Source organism: Pieris napi, chromosome 4, assembly GCF_905475465.1.
Source record: "Pieris napi chromosome 4, ilPieNapi1.2, whole genome shotgun sequence".
Taxonomy (NCBI): Eukaryota; Metazoa; Arthropoda; class Insecta; order Lepidoptera; family Pieridae; genus Pieris; species Pieris napi.
The window spans coordinates 12,607,372-12,625,160 of NC_062237.1; the positions used below are offsets into that span (position 1 = coordinate 12,607,372).

The window sequence follows — 17,789 nt, forward strand, 5'->3', positions numbered from 1 at the left end:
TAATACAATTTTTCATTTTGTCGCAATTCAAACAGTGATTACATATCTCATTGAGATATTTGTGTTAAATCAATTTATTGATATCATTTATGTATATCTTCGATAAGGTACATTACTCAGTATCGTGATTCCCGCAAGGGCCAATTTTAATATGAATAAACTAGGTAGGTATTTCATTCTACAAAAAATTATTAAAATCCCAAAACTTCTGAGTTCTAACTTTTTTAGTACGTTTGCTTCGTAAACGTTATTACAATTTGTTTGTTGGTAATCGATTTAACTTTAAACACATCTTTTATGCCCATGACCAACCTTGAACTCAACTATCCCGGTTGCGTACCTCACATAGACATACATAGACATTACTTCCAACTGTAGAACATTAGTATAAGTCTTCACTTTGAGCGTAACTTCAGAGGTAACACCAGGTAATACCAGGGCTGGCTAGACCACCAGCCTGTTAGTCTACTTGCTTAAGCGGCTTCAAGACCTGGTAGATGAGTCTCTAATTCATAGTTATAAGCTAATATATAACGTTAATAGGTAGACAAATGTAATCATAACTAAAATAATGATAGAAGATCTTACTTTAAAACATTTCGTTTGACACCAAAATTAAGAATGCAACTATAAATTAATGTAATTTGTATGGAAGTAAGCATGTATTTTTATGGTTGGGGACGTGTCATACTATGTGGGTCAGGCACGCCCTAGCCGCACCTTCGCCTGGTTTATATCAAAAACTTTTCTATTTTTATTCGGCTGCAGCTGTTTACTTAATTATATTACAACGTTTAAAACTTCACTAAGTTAACTAGTTATTTACTGAATAAAACAAAAACTTTTTTAATAATAATAATAAATCCTTTATTTGCTAAGATAGTGGTACAAAATAAAAAAAATCTAACAACAAGAAAAATACGCACAATCAGCCATATATACATATAATAGGCATGCAAATGTCAAACTAATGTTAATTGTCAAACTTATGTTCTAAATATTGTTTGTTTTTCTTTTGTTTTAATTGTTTGATTTTTGGACGAAGGAAAGTCTAACCACTCACTAGCCCGAAGGCCCTAGTGACTAAGGTCAAGAAGTAGTATATATTCGTTAGCGGGATTCAGGGTATGACGTCATGGCAATGATTTGTAAGCACAGATTAGGTGTCTTCACAGTTAGTATCACAGATTATAAACTCCTCTCTTATTCAAACTAAAAAGTTTACACTCTTTAACCTAAAGTACTCTTTGGTCTTTCGTAATAACTAATAATTAAAACGTTATTTTTGTGTCAATCTGAAATGTGTAGATATGTTTTGTTGCTGATATTATCTTTGCGAGTGGGTGAATAATAAAGTCGGTATATGAGTCACCACTTAGGGGTATGTTATAACTGGCTTGTCCCGGCTTCGCACGGCTGGACAATATAGCCTATGTTACTCAGGAATATGTTGGCATTCTTGTACGAGTAAGAAAAGGTTCGACCCCGGCTGTGCAATGGACTTCCTTTCTATGTGCGCATTTTACATCGCTCGAACGGCGAAGGAAAACATCGCGAGGAAATCGGCTTGCCTAGATCGAAAAGTCGACGACGTGCGTCAGGCATGGGAGGCTGATCACCTACTAGCCTATTAGATTAATAAATGATCATGAAACAGATACAGAAATCTGGGCCTAAAAAGTTTTTTGTTATTGCTATTGGGAGTAGAGTAACGGCGCTGTATTTAATAAGTTTCATAGCGATAGTTTTGCAACACGTATATTGTTCCATTCACCTTGAACTGCCTGGTTTAACCGAAAAGTCAACGGCTTATATGTAAGAGGATGAGTAATAGAACGTGCTTAGACCATCTTATACGGTGTCCGACCGTTTTGACATCGATCTTCACAATATTGTCTATGCCTTACGATTACTACACATTTAGATTTTTGACATACGGAAATAATGGGTCACAATTACTTGTTTTTAATCCAGCCGAATATACTGAATATACTAAGGGTAAAGTGCAGAAGACGTGCATAACTAAATTAACAAATAAAAATCATATAATCACCAAACTAAAATCTAAAATTAAAAAACTAAATCTTGATTTATGACAATGCAAAAGAATAAGAAAATACTTGCATTACAAAAGTTACGATTGAGCAGGATGGGATATTATTGGATCAAGATGGGATATCTGTCAATTTGATGTGTCAAGTGTCTACTGTCTGACTACTGTAAAGCACTCGAAACGTCAATGTAAATAATGAATTCACGTCAAAGAACATTTATTTGACGCCATTCGTCAAATAAATGTACAGACTAATTTTGGCTATTTTTTTAATACTTTTCAGTGTCTAATTTCTTTCTAAAATAAGTTAGTTTGAGTCTAATTGATTGAGTCTAATTGAGTCTAATTTCGTATCGTTATTTTTAAATTACGAACATTATTAACTTTGAAGTACTTTAAAAAGAATATTCAGATAATTATAGTATCAGTGGCCTTAGTGAAGATGCCTTAACAGTAGTGTATGTATAAAGCCGAAATTTAAATTTGTATAAAAATTTGTCGACACGAACTGTCATCTTCATACAAATTGCATCTTGACTAAGCCCCCAGGACATTAAATTTAAAAATGGAACGTCTTCAAATATCTTTGAGTCATTGTTTTAAAGTAAACATAATAAATTGGAAAGTTGTGTTAAGGCTGTTTTACACTATTACTTTATACAATGGATAAGGCACGCTCTACCTCTCCGTAATATGATTAGGGGTCTATTCTCACTTTATATTTTAAACTGTATGGCATGTTGAATTTATCTACACAGTTTAGTGCAATGGCTGCTTATAGCATTAAACGAGTTATAAAATAAAATACATTTTAGAGACCCTTTCATCTTTAAAGCTTTCTCCAAAACCTTTCACTCTCGATTCAAAACTTTATACATTCACTAAGAATCTTAAGCAATACCTTCTAAACCTGTCTTATGCTAAAAAGTTATATTTTTTCTGCAAAAGAAGTTAAATTATAGTATGTGTTGTAGATTTTTTTACGTCAAGTACTTAAAAACGGACACACTATCAGAGTGTCTTCCTCTTAATAATTGTGTAATTGTAATTGTGTTATTGGACCCTTTCTTATGTTAAATATCTTAAAAAATAAGTATGTCAAATGGAAGAAACTAGCCCACGACACAGGGAATCCTAGTGGGGGCTTGTGCACTTTATCTTTTTATTGTACATCCTTTTTTATTAAGTGTTCCTTTCTTTTTTCTTTAAATATTTGTAACAAAGTTGAACTTGACTTAAGCTATCGCTATATGCTTAAAAGGAGTATTACAAATACCTATACTACTAAATCACCTGCATCATGAGCACACCCTCACTTTCACACCATCACACAACACAGCCGAATAATTTAAATGTATTTAATAATTTTTGAATACTTTTGCCTTTAGTAAATGTTGAAACTTTTTGTATATATTATGTATTCCATCTTTGGCTAAATCTTAATCTAATGGATTTTTTTATATAATTTATTTTAGCTCTTGGATTACGAAATAAAGTAATATGGTGTAATATGCTAAGTAACGGTACATAAATAAAAACAAATATTATAGAGAGAGAGAGAGATATTAGATACCTATACCTATACTAAAGTAAGTGATTAAATTATATATATACCCACTCCTTCCACGTTCAAAGGTATAGGTTGGTATTATAATTTATTAAGTGTTTAATTTGTATGTCAATTAGGTAAAACAGATCGTCAATTTCGTGTAACTTATGTCACCTGGGAGACTTAGTAAGGTGCGCTGGGTTAATTAATTGGTCTAGTTCTGTTAATTAGGTGTTTAGGACATCATAAATATTATCGTTTATGTACTATTGTAGCCATTATAGTAAACTTTGCACACTGTCATTGACACCTACTGTCAGTAACGATTTTCCTATCGAGCGATTTCAGAATAGCCGTTCCGTCTCTGTTTTTGTTTTCGCCACATTGTGATATTCGATATAGGCTGCTATCATATTGCAAAAGCTTTGTACATTCTCTTCTATTTACGTAAGAGACGTTGGTTTAATGTGCTTCGAGGTCCTGTGTTTGATTATGGATACCTAATCCATTGGTAAATACGATGTAACGAACATTTTTATCGAGAAATAAGTTATTACCATATTTTACCTTATCTAACACAATATGACAGAAAGGGACAAAAGAGTGCTTTAGTATTTTTATGAATAAACTATTTTTTATTATTAATAGTCATTTTTATTGAACTAAAAAAATGTTTCCTAGAAATAATAAACATCGCAAAACAACGTTTGCCAGGTCGGCTAGTCTTTTAATAATAAAATTATGATTATTAAAAGTTACTTTCAATTAAAATTATTAATCATATTTTCCCTTAGGCCTTGTTACTTTTAGCAAGCATAAAGCCTGCTATTTACTGAGGCCATTATAAATTATGTTTCAATTATGCGTTCATGCTAATGATGTGTCAAATCGGCATGAATAACTGTCGTTTACCGGTGTTACTTACGTGACGTAATTCGATATGGAAACTGTGTCATAAATTCCACAGTTTCCTTTGGGTATTATCGATATATATATTTATCCTTAAACTCCCAGGAACTTAATGGTTGCTAATAAATTTAACACTTTAGCATAATAATAATTTACTTCCCTAAATCCAGGGCCGGATTTCTGGCCTCGGGGAGAAAAAGGAGTGGAGGCCACAAATGGAGGTCCCTAGCCCCAAATTATTTTCCAAAAAAAATTGAGCGAGTTTTTCAACCATAATAATAATTTATTGTGAAACCAATTAGATTATTTTATTATTTAAGAAATATATAAAATGTATCAAAAGAAAAGTTTACTAGTCTGAATTTAAAATATGTATTGTTAATTGTTTCGGTATGGTAAGCAGAGGCACTGATGAGCTACTTGCTCTATACTCTATACTCCATTGGGGATAGTGTTGCCCAAATGCAAGACCAAGACGAGACTTAGGCCAGTCTTGGTCTTGCGTTCAGTCTTGTGGTCTTGCGAAAATGCAAGAACAAGACCAAGACCGATTTTGGGCAACACAACATTTGGGGACAATACATAAAATTATTGCAAACAAAATAAATTTTATATTTTTAAATATAGCCTTTATTTCGGACAAATTCCTTTTTCTTTCATTCCGTTTGTCGACCCCGACCAAGGCCTTCTTCAGATCCTTCCATTCTGCTGTTTCTGGCCTCACTCTTGATCAAACCTTGCCTGCAATCAGTTTTATTTCATCCGCTCATCTCTTGTACTGTCCTGTTTTTTCCTTATTCCAATTTTTGGTTACCAAACTTCTCAGCTCCTCTCAAGGTGTGTTCCGTCCATCTTCTCTTGTCCTTAATAATCTTTCCGTCGTCTATCTTTCTCCAATCCTAATATAAGGATTTCTGTAGTCTTTTGTTTATATTTAATCAATTATATTGGCCGAGAGAAAAAAACGAGAAAGACAAATAAAAAGATGGCAAGATGATATTAGTAGAGCAGCTGGCCCTATATGGCTACATAAAGCTAGACACAGAGAAGAGTGGAAGCTGTTAGAGGAGGCCTATGTCCAAGGACAAGCTGTAAAATAGAAATTAATTATTAGTAGGTACTTTATATTTTTATGTACTAGGCTAAGTATTTTATAGCAATAAAGGCTATTATTATTATTATTTGGACATGTATGAATAACATTTATATTGAAGTAAATTAGTGCGCTTCATAATTTCTCTTTTGACCTTAACTTATCTCTTGATAAATGAATTTATTCCAGAATTTTAAAAGTTAAGTGTTCGAAAGTTGTTTTGTCTTACCAAATAAAACAGCTCTATAAATCAACAAATAGTTTCCGGAGAAAGTGATTAGTTTCCTATACTTAATTCAAATTGGTTGTATATTTTAATGCCACATGTGTATCTTTATTATGTGCGTTTGTAATTGAAATCCTCCTAAACCGATCGATTTTGATTATTGATAAGTGTTCAAGTTTATCAGCAAGAAAACAACTAGAAAAATCTTGTCTTGCCAGCATCCAATGGAAAGAAGCATCCAATCAAAAAAAATGGAGGAGGCTTTTACCCTTAAAGGGGCCATACAAAAACTAGACCACTCAAAAAAAATCTAACTTATACTAACACAACCAATACTATATTAAGGAATGTACACGAACCAATTGTTGTATGGATTAATAAAGCTTTAATAATAATAATAATAATGTGTTCAAGTGGGTTCGAGAACTTACAATTAGTTGTTTGACGTTTGCAGGATAACGTCAGGTCCGCTAGTAGAATCATAAACATAATGGTTTAACTTACTACTGCTATTATCACCTTAGCTATGATTTTCAATATATTATGAATGAATACAAGGAAAAATGTTTGGTTCGTTATATGCGCAAACGTTTTGGCCTCTCACTTATAGGTAATTCACCATTCTCATTCTCTCTCAATCGGCCTCAATCCCTCTCTTCGACGAAAACGCTGCGCATCTCCGTGACGTTCCGTAAAAATGTTACCCTCATGCGCCTAAAGAAGTTTCACTTCAAAAAATTACATTTGAATTACGGTTCAAAATTAGGTTCCACCGAGAAGTTCCTTTACAGGACTTGTCTTGCAGAACTTATAATCACAGCATTTTTCGCGTTTCAGTTCGCTCTATTACGCATACGTATACTGTGGTACGCCCTAATAACGCAAGGATTAACTGTATAACGCGGTCTATTTATTTTCTAATTTAATTAATGAGTCGAATGAAACGCGGCTTAACACATGACCGCTTAGCCTTTTCGAGGTGACTGACTTAGCTCTTTAGCGCATACGAGAACAGGAACGCGGTTGTAATAAACAATGCTATTCTGAGATTACGGGTTCAATGATTTATCAAATGGTGGGAAATATGTATATAGTAACAATCAATGTTAATAAAAGCTTTTAATAAGTGCTAATTAGTCGAATTGGTAAGTGTTGGCTTCAGCGTGCGACTCTCATCCCTGAGGTCGTAGGTTCGATCCCCGGCTGTGCACCAATGGACTTTCTTTCTATGTGCGTATTTAACATTCGGCCGAACAGTGAAGGAAAACATCGTGAGGAAACCGATATATCTTAGACCCAAAATGTCGACGATGTGTGTCAGGCATATTAGGCTGATCACCTACTTACTATTAGATTGAAAAATGATCATGAAACAGATTCAGAAATCTGAGGCCAAGACCTAAAGAGGTTTACTGATTTATTTATTTTTAATTAGGCGAATGCTAGTTTGATTATTTATTTAACAGTTATTGTTTCAAGTTACTAGACACAAGGTTATAAATTCCTAAAAAACAAATGTGTATTCCACGAGGCATTTCTTACTTTACTTATAAAAAATTAGTACTAAAAGTAAACAATGTTATTTTCATTTGCCCTCAAAGTGGTGTTAAAAAGCTCATGGGAACGTAAACAAAAGACGTCACCTTGCTCCGTTTGATTATGATTGGTCAATAGCAACTCCAAAAATAATAATTATTTTTGTATTTACAAGAATATGGTACAAACATGTTATGGTACAATCGAAAGTTCGCATATTCTGCCACACATAATGGCGTCCAAATTTGTCTTTAAAGGAATTTTACATAGAAGTTACATACATTATAGTCAATTATTATTTTATTACTACATCATCACATTATTAAAATATATTATTACGATTAACAGTACACATATTCGTTTGTCTAATAAAAATCATTGTTTCATCGTTGTTTTTACATTCCCAGCCTGTATAACTTGAGGAACAAATATTTCCAGTCACATAAAAACCTTGATTACAATGCAACAGATTATTTATCCATAGCAATTCTCTTTCCTCTTCTTTTAGGTTGGAGGAACATCATTGTATCGTCGTTCTTTTAACATGTCCACCCAGTGTGTGTAACTTGTGCAGTGTATAAACAATGTAGCTTTATACTATCCAAAAAGCAAGTGGGCTTAATTGAACTTTCGGTAAAAGAATAGCTTTAGCTGAATAGTCCATCAACTGGCACGCGATCTGACCGTCATTCTTTAATTCTCATTTTTCAGGAAATCCATTCCATACAAACAAACAACTCTGGAAACCTTTCAATTGAAAATACGTTTAATAAAATAGTTTGAAATGTCAAATAATGGAATGTCAGTAAACAATTACGTCAATCAAACATTATCTTTTTATTTATAATTATATATTGTAAAAATAAATATATGTTCTTTGGCAACCGGCTTTTATATTTATTAAATACTTAAATAGGCCTCATTACATACAACATTGGGAAGCGGCAAGCCGAAATGATTATAACATTTGAATGTCAACATGGCATTTATAAGTGAAAATCCATGCGCGACATTTTACTTGCCATTTTTACTAATGTCATTAAACCGCCTTTATGGCTTCGTGGTTGACGTTTAATACAGGTAAAATTTCCTACGAAAAATAATTGTTTCGGTGTTTCATAGACTGATCGCTCACTCGCCTTAAATTTCAATATAATCGCTGATAACGTGTATGTCCGCTGTCGAAGCCAAAAGTCATTGAAGTACAAAATACAACGTGCTATTCTCAAAGTAGGTGCCAATCGCCCCTATGGCGATTCAATGTTTGCACTTTACAATGTGGGATGTCCTCACATTAAGACAAAAGTTTATCCTCAATTCTATCTTAAGGCAACATACCCAACTAACGTTTTACCCATCACAGTAACTAAGAATCGACGTAAGGACACAATTTGCAAAGGATATCTATTTCGCTCACAACATTCGCATAACCTTTTCTGCATTCTTGGGCCATTTTTGTACGATAAACTTAATTCTACTTTTATATTTCCAGTCAAAATAACAAAATAAAATAAAATGTCTGTTTATAAATTTCTAAAAAGCCTTGAATACAATGCAAGAAACAATTTGATATCCATAGCAATTTGAGGTGGACTTCAAATTTAACTCCTTCACACACCATTACACATATTCACATACCCACACCACTCATGCTTTTGTTTGTTTAGTTAAGTTATCTCTCTGTATGCTGTCCGCAATGGAAGGCTGGTAACCTGTTACCACAGGACTTCTATCGTCCAATTATAGGCACCAGCCTCTCACAAAGATGGTCAATGAAGCATGTAAACCCGTAAAATGCAATATTGTGATGGGGCAAGTAAAGTTTATTATTATATTTATAATAATAACAAACATTATTATAATTCACAAACATTAAGAAAATACACGATAAATCGTTAACATAGTGTTCAATTAAATTTAAATATATCTTTAAGATCAACGTACATAATGTAAAACGGTACCTAACGCTTTTGTAGTCTCTGTAAACTTGATTTACTTGTCTGTGTCTCAATCTTAGACTGTCTTATTTTTTATTGACCATAAACATTACTATATACAATATATGATGATACAATGATGTCATCGAATGCATATTAGCACGCATCCTACTCGACTAGCAATGACCTACTGACACAAATACTGTCGGGAGAGTTCGCTAATAAGGATAATCAAATATGTTAATTATGTATTTATTAAACTCAGTTTTACATAGAGGCTATTTTTAATCTATTTGTCACAATATTTGTCATCATAAATTCTAGAAAATTTCAATACATTCATATTTATAAGTCATGTTGACTATTAAATTGAATTATTGACTATAATATTTTTGACAAGTTTTGTGTGAAAAGCATTGTGTGAAATAGGCACAATTTTTGAGGGCCTATTTTTTTCAAATAGGCCCTCAAAGTATAATGTTTACTAAAGTCTATGAAGGAGATTGATACCGTGGAGTATTTGCCACGAACAATTATTTTCGCGAAGTTGTAATCCTTCCTTCTACAATTAGACTCTAGTAGTATTCATTTGTGAGATATTAATAACCCTAATTATCTAATTGATGTTGATTAATATTTTTTAAGTGCCCAACAACCGTGGCCAATCTATGACTTTTTTTAAATTATTGCTTAATCATTATAAGTATATATATAAGAGTTAAAGCAATACAATCACTACAAAAACCAAAACGAAAACATTACAACAAAAATTCTTAAATACTTAACAAACTTATGCATATAACATTCGCGACTTCAAGGAATATTTTAGTGTTTGCATGACTAAGTAAAGCCAAATCCGTCTCAGGCCGTGATACAATCGTCACACTCCACTAGTGAATCACCCATCTTAATGTCCTGACTTTTAATTTTTAGTCGTATATTGGTACTATGATTAAGCTGGACCAGCTAAAATATAACCGGAAATAGTTTAGCCAACATCTTAACTTTTTTTTAACTGAGGTGAAAATGCGCTTACGCAGGCCCGCGCCAAGGATGTCACGCTTGACGCGGGGATTGTGGGGTTGGGTTTACACTCAAATCCCTCTGCTATTCAGAGGGGGAGACCCCAGGCATTCTACCTGCTTATTTTAGTCCTCTGCTTATAATCTATATATATAAAAATGAAACCCGTTTTCCGTTGTCACGACATAACATGAAAACGGCTTGACCGATTTGTCAGATTTTTTTTATATAATATTCCTTGAAGAACGAGGATGGTTCTTACGGAGAGAAAAATTAAAAAAAATTGAGTGAAAAAGTCTAAAAACAACACTTTTCTATATTCCCATACAAAATATTCGTAATAATACTTAAAAGTCAATTTGAACTTTAATACCATATCATAAAGTTCAAATGTTAGTGGAGGGGTTCCGGGAAGGTAATTTTTTTTGACATAATCTATTTGTTGTCTTATCAACTTTCTTTTTTTTATCTTATTAGCTTGACCGGTGTCCCGAAAAGCAGAATAAGTATTTAAAAAAAATAAAGAATCGACTGGTAGGCGGTACGATGTTCGCCAGGCCAGCTAGTTATCTATATAAATAAAAATGAATCGTAAAATATGTTGCTAAGCGCAAAACTTGAAGGCGACACGACCAATTTTAGTAATTTTTTTATATTCATTCCTTGAACTCCGAGGAAGGACTTTATGGAGAAGATAATTGAAAAAAAAAAATGTTTTTTTTTAGTACTTAGGTTTTTATTAAAAAAGGAAAAGCGAACAATCTCTTTGGGGTAGCAAATTGTTCCATATCTTGGTGTAGCTACTAAAAAGGTAGAAGTTCGCGGGGGCAGCTATTTTAATATAGAACCCTAAATCTAAGCACAAAAAAGTACTAGAAAGAAAATAATAAAAGAAAGAAGTACGCTTGCATTCGAAATCCTTTTAAAATGAATTTGTTTAAAATGCTATTAAACTATTTTATTTAAGAGTTTATATAAAAGAGAGCTTAACCTATTATTTATAATAATGATTACATGCTAATTATAACTCGCATCATATCGCCCGTTAACTACGGCAACTCAGGATAGGGTTAGTGATACCGAATATCCGCTAATAGATAGGGCTGTCAGTAGATTGTATATCTATATATATAAAAATGAAACCCGTTTTCGGTTGTCACGACATAACATGAAAACGGCTTGACCGATTTGTCTGATTCTTTTTTTATAATATTCCTTGAGGTACGAGGATGGTTCTTACGTAGAGAAAAATTAAAAAAAATTGAGTGAAAAAGTCTAAAAACAACATATTTCTATTTCTATACAAAATATTCGTAATAATACTTAAAAGTCAATTTAAACGTAAATACCATATCATAAAGTTCAAATGTTAGTGGAGGGGTTCCGGGAAGGTAAATTTTAATTTTTTGACATAATGTATTTGTTGTCTTATCAATTTCCTTTTTTTTATCTTACTAGCTGGACAGAATAGCAGAATAAGTATTTAAAAAAAATAAAGAATCGACTGTTAGGCGGTACGATGTTCGCCAGGCCAGCTAGTAATAAATAATAATTATGCTTTTGGAACTAATGTTTGACCTTATAGCATATATTATCTAAACGTAAAATAAAATGCGATTTTTACTTTAATGTAGTCCATGTTTAACAACTATAGAATAGATTTGAACGTTGAAAAATAAGTTTTTGAAATATTTCCTTTTGTATATTTAAAATTTTCACAAAAGAATGGCCAAAAGTGAATTTTCATAAATAATTAATACATTTTTAACAATAAACAAAAAGCTATAAGCTTTTTAAGCAAAATGTCAAATTGTCATACATTTTAGATAATATAGCTTGTAAAATATATTGTAGATATAGCATTAAAAACATAATGTACACCACAATGAACATAATAAATGGGAGACCGCAAAAAAAATTAACGATATGTTTTCCATAACTAACCTAATTTTTGCGACCCTAACAATATTTGCACTTCCCAGGAACATTATATTAATGACTTTATTTTTCTCAGTTGATTGTTGTTTTTAGTAGGATCGTTAGTAATTACAATAAAATGGGATACAGTGGTTGTGAATTACTTTTGTTTCGAATCGAGAAGTGCCGGTGAGTTAAACTTATATTTACTGACATGATGTCATTATTTTATTAAAAATACATACGTAGGCGGTAGGGCATTCCGTCGATAGCATAATCTGTGGTGATTAAAGCAAGTTGTCAGCTTTGCACTTCTCTGTAGTTCTCTATTGGGTTGACTGATATCGCTTATATGCGATAAGACCACTTCACACCGTTATTATATGTATTACTGTGTTTTATATTTATTGTTTTCTTATTTGTGTATAAGGGTAAATAAATACAATATTTCCAACAATATTAATGAAGATGTTTTTTTTATAGGCTCCAACGGCCATTATCTGTGGCTGGCGTAATGGAGCACGCGCTACAGCATCGTGAGCGTGTCGGGGTGCAAGACTTCGTGCTACTCGAGGACTTCCTCTCTGAAGCTGCCTTCATAGACAATCTTCGGAAACGGTTCAACGAGAATATTATCTATGTAAGTTCTTAGTTCAAACTTTTGTATTGTGCTGTCACATTTGCACTTCATAATTTAACTGCCACTGAAGTATTTCCGAACCAATTCGACTTAGGGTCATTCAATAAAAGAGCGTACCAATTCTTGGAACGCCAGCAACGCACTCGCGAGCTCACTAGCATTGAGTGCCTATAGGCTTAACTTTTAACATCACGTGAGCCTTATGCGCGTTTACCCCTGTTCGTAAATAAAAGTTCGTGCGTACAAAATACACATGTCAGAAGTGAAACTTCTTTGGCAAATAAATTTTTAAGTCATGTTTATATATTTTATACATATCTAAAACATTAGATTTCCGAGACTTATAGGGAGGGAAAAAGGAAGATATCTTAGGAATTTAATGAATTTAATTGTCATTAAAATATTAAGTGTCTATAATGAATACAAATATGTAATAAATTAAATTTTTTAAATTTATTTCTTCGATAATAAAAACACGTGGCATATTAATTTACGATTCGTCATTTGAGATTTCAATGAATAATTTTGCATAAAATATAAATCACTAATATTTCATAAATTCTCTTAGAATAGAATTTCTGTAAGGTAATTCACCCGTCTCACTTTCAATTGGTCTCAATCACTCTTTTCCTTTTCTTCGACAAAAACGCTGCACATCTTCGTGACGTTTTTTTTAAGCAATTTATTTCTTAAATTTAAAGCTAATTTATTTATTAATTTCCAGACCTATATTGGGAATGTCCTGATATCTGTGAACCCGTACAAAAATCTCCCAATCTACACAGAGGAGAAAACGAAACTATACTACAAGAAAGCATTTTTCGAGGCGCCACCGCACGTGTAAGTAGATTATCTCACATAGATATTATGTCTGTGGCCGCAATATGTCAAACTGTCAGCGGTCATAGACAGGCGATTGATGTCGGTAAAGTGTAATTTTATTTAGTAACTTTCGCCGTATTATATGGCATATATTTTCATAGAATATAAAGTATTCGACGATCAACCATTATTTACCTGTAACATTAAGTCAAAATCAAATGTTTATTGCATCCCTAATGTTCTTACACTACACGTGACATGTTATGATTTACAATCAGGTTACAATAAGAAGATATATTATGTATTGAATATTTACGTCCGGAATGCGTGAACATAAGAAACTACTAAACTTTGATGAAACTAAAATAAAAAAAAAGATAAAAAAATAAACGAAACAACACAATATACCAAAATATACAGTTAAGGTCCATACAGAATTTTGCACTACGTATATTATTCATTTCTATAACTTAGAAAAAATATTATGTAGGTCTATATATAGATTATATATTATCATATCATATACCTAAGTTGCATACTAAAATTTCAGTCTTTACAAAGTACAAACAAGTAAGCAAGGAACGCATTAGTAGCGGTTAACGCGTAATTTAACAATCTTATTATTTTTTTTACAAATTTAGTGGTTTCTACCATTAATTGCTGATTCTAGTACATAATTCGAATCAGCTTATCTATTTTTCTATATAACAGGGGGCAAACAGCCAGGAGGCTCATTTAGTGATACCACCGCCCATGGTCACACATATTGCCAGAAGGTAGTGGAACCGACTGCCCACTAAAGTATTTCCAAACCAATTCGACTAAGGATTCTTCAAGAAAAAAACGTACCAATTCTTAAAGGGATTTCAGGACGCTTATTTCGTGTTATTAACCTAACCTTTATGCGATTTTGATGAGTTATGCTAAAAAACCAGTGGTACCTTGGATCTTGACTTATCTGTTTCGTCTTAATTGGCAAATAGATCAACCTTCTGTGCTGAAGATATGCTGGTTTCCTTACGATGCTTTGCTTCGTAGCGTTGATAGCGCACATATAGAGTCCATTGCACAGCTGTGGTTCTAACACAAGGCTTCAAAGTTAATTTACCTTAGATACAAAATATTGAAAAAGATTAATTTAAGTTCAAGGAACCAAGTATTTATTAATCAGTTTTAGCGTTAGTAATCTATCATTGCAGCTGGTACGGCTTCACCCTTGATCCATATACAGGTATCACCGATCAATATCGATAAACGTTATCTTGATAAAGTTATCCTTTTGTTTGTTACTTATGTGTTTTACTTACGTAATCATTAATTATTATTATAACCCTACGCATGTTATGGGTTTTTTCTATTATTTGGTTTTGAAGGCATAAAATATTACACAATGTTGTTACAAAATTAGTGTTTATTTGTATTTCTTATTCCACAATTATTTACGGTAAAAGAAATGCGCTACGAGTTGTTTTTTTTACAAGTTATGATTTTGATGGCAAAGATTTACCTAAAGCAATAACGATTCATAAACAGGTAAAATACAAAATGTTATCTACATAAGTTCTATGTAGTATAATATACGTGATTATTGGGATTTAACTTGAGATATATCTTCAATACACTCATTTTTTCTCTTTTTTGCACTTATCTTCTATTGGGTTGACTGATATCGCTTAAGCCTTCTAGTTTTTATATTATGTATTACTGTGTTCTCTGTTTATTGTTTTCTTATTTATATTTAAGTGTAAATACAGTTTATTTGTATTTCTTATTGCTAATGTGTGGAGAAAGAACTGGCTTCCACAACAGTATATTGCGCGATATTGCGATATTGATATATACGTTTCTTGTACCAACGTCATATCTATTATTTATGTTTGTTTATTATTTTTCTTGGGTTGTTCGTCATGTGCATTAACCAGGAGTCAAGGAGGTGGCAACTTTTTATTTAAATATATAAATTAACAATTGCAGATTCGCCATAGCAGACAACGCTTACCGGTCCCTTGTATATGAGCACAGAGAACAATGCATACTGATCTCAGGTAAATTGTCTATTATAGTAAAAATATAGAGATGTGTTTATTTGTAAAGAATGTATCAAAACGTATTAAACCGATTTGAAACATTCCTTTACCGTTTACCGCTACATTATCCCTAAGAAATTAGGTTCTATGTATTTCCAAAGTATTAAGCAATAAAAAACTTAGTTGTGTCAAGCCTTTAACTATGACATTATACTAGCTTTTAGAAAAAAGATTTCTGAATCTGTTTCATGATCATTTTTCAATCTAATGGGCAAGTAGGTGATCAGCTTAATGTGCCTGACTCACAGGGATGAGAGTCGCACGCTGAAGCCATTAGGCCAACACTGCTCTCTAGCTTTTAGTACATCGTCCATATTTTTTTTCCACACGTTCTAATAGTGAAATTTAGGCTTTATTTAGGCCGTTACGAAATGTTTATTGTATAATATAAGAAAGTTATCCTTCGTCTTACAGCCCCAAAAGTCAGTGTTGTATAAACGCGTACTAAACGTAATATTTATTTACGTGTGTACGATAAAAAAATCTTTGTTTAACGACGACGGCGTATTTTTTACATGTCTCGAGAACTGTCTCTAGTTGAAATAATTAAATTCGTATATTATTGCGCCTGATAAAATAACTTGAATGCTATTGTAGTAACACTATATTATCTATCCATTATTTTACAAGAGCAATTAACTGATATTGGTTATCAATAAAAAGAACCCGCGCTGATAGTTTGATAGCTTTCTGTGAATAGCCATCATAAATCACACAATTTACCTATAAATAATAAGATAAAATGCAATATTTATAATATACAGTGAGGAAATGTTGCCAGTGTATATATATTTAATATAAGTCCTCGACCTCTAACGTAGGGAAAGCCTCCTCCAAATTCTTCCATTTGTCTTCGCTACTTCCAATCTCTCCCCGCCTCTTCTTTTATTTCATCTTCCCAGGTTTCTGTTGGGTGTCCCCTCGTTTTTCTTTCCATTGGGCCATTCCAAGTAGTCTATTTGACCCATCTCTTATCAAATGCGGCCAATGTGACCGGCATTTCTACTTTAAGTTTTTGAATGTGTAGCTGCTGTAGTTGTGGTCTACGACTGATAATAATATATCGTCTTTTTCCGAAATTTACAGGTGAATCTGGTTCAGGCAAAACAGAGGCCTCAAAGAAAGTTCTAGAGTACATAGCAGCACGAACCAACCACCTCCACAATGTGGAAACTGTCAAAGACAAACTGCTTCAGAGTAATCCCCTCCTCGAAGCTTTTGGTAATGCTAAAACGCACAGGAATGACAATTCCAGCAGATTTGGCAAATACATGGATATACAATTCAACTATGAAGGCGCTCCCGAAGGTGGTCACATATTGAACTATCTCCTGGAGAAGTCCAGGGTTGTCAGTCAGATGTCAGGAGAGAGGAATTTCCACATTTTCTACCAGCTATTGGCTGGTGCTGATCAAGCCATGCTCCAGCATTTGAAGCTACAAGGAAAGCCGGAGATGTACAAATATACTACCGAAAATGTGAGTACGTATATTTTGTAAGCGTGACGTGGGATAGATTCATTTGTGTCTCTTTTAGTATCAGTATCTTCTAAAGAGAAATCATTTTATTTTCCCAAGCAAGATGTCTTTAGTCATATAAATACCAATTAATATTTATTTAAAGACGCACTAACGAAACACTTCAAAAGAACACACAAGATACAGAAAACACAATACATACATGTGCATCAATTACACACACTTGGTGCACAATATTTAAAGGCAAAATACAAAATACCATCCGTATCACCTCGACGTCCGTCGTTCCACAACTGAGCGTTTTCTAAGGCAGTTTTTGCCCAGCTGCCCACTGAAGTATTTCTTCAAGAAAAGATTGTGCCAATCCTTAAAAGGCCGGCAACACACTTGCGAGCCTTCTGGTGTCCATTGGCGTGGTATTACTTAATATCAGATGAGCCTCCTGCCCGTTTGCCTCCTATTACATAAATAAAAAATAATAAATAAATGACAATAAACTAGATTAAGAAATACAAATAT

At 32.9% G+C, this 17,789-nt stretch overlaps 1 protein-coding gene and 1 long non-coding RNA gene across 4 annotated transcripts in view; one reads left to right on the forward strand and one right to left on the reverse strand.

The window, feature by feature from the left end:
- The window catches only part of LOC125048810 (unconventional myosin IC), a 49,517-nt gene that overhangs the window by 18,008 nt on the left and 13,720 nt on the right, over window positions 1-17,789 (forward strand). For 2 of the 3 annotated variants that reach the window (XM_047647724.1, XM_047647726.1), the window contains exons 2-5: window positions 12,727-12,883; window positions 13,608-13,723; window positions 15,680-15,750; window positions 16,879-17,270. In XM_047647724.1, coding sequence (XP_047503680.1) covers window positions 12,727-12,883; window positions 13,608-13,723; window positions 15,680-15,750; window positions 16,879-17,270 — 736 coding nt within the window. Of the gene's footprint in view, window positions 1-12,352; window positions 12,433-12,726; window positions 12,884-13,607; window positions 13,724-15,679; window positions 15,751-16,878; window positions 17,271-17,789 lie in introns of those variants that run through there. The other variant, XM_047647725.1, reaches the window with a different exon arrangement.
- Window positions 5,120-6,830, reverse strand: LOC125048812. The gene is made up of 3 exons (XR_007116883.1): window positions 6,262-6,830; window positions 5,326-5,600; window positions 5,120-5,252 (listed from the first exon to the last, which is right to left on the reverse strand). It is a non-coding gene; the product is annotated as an uncharacterized LOC125048812 (long non-coding RNA).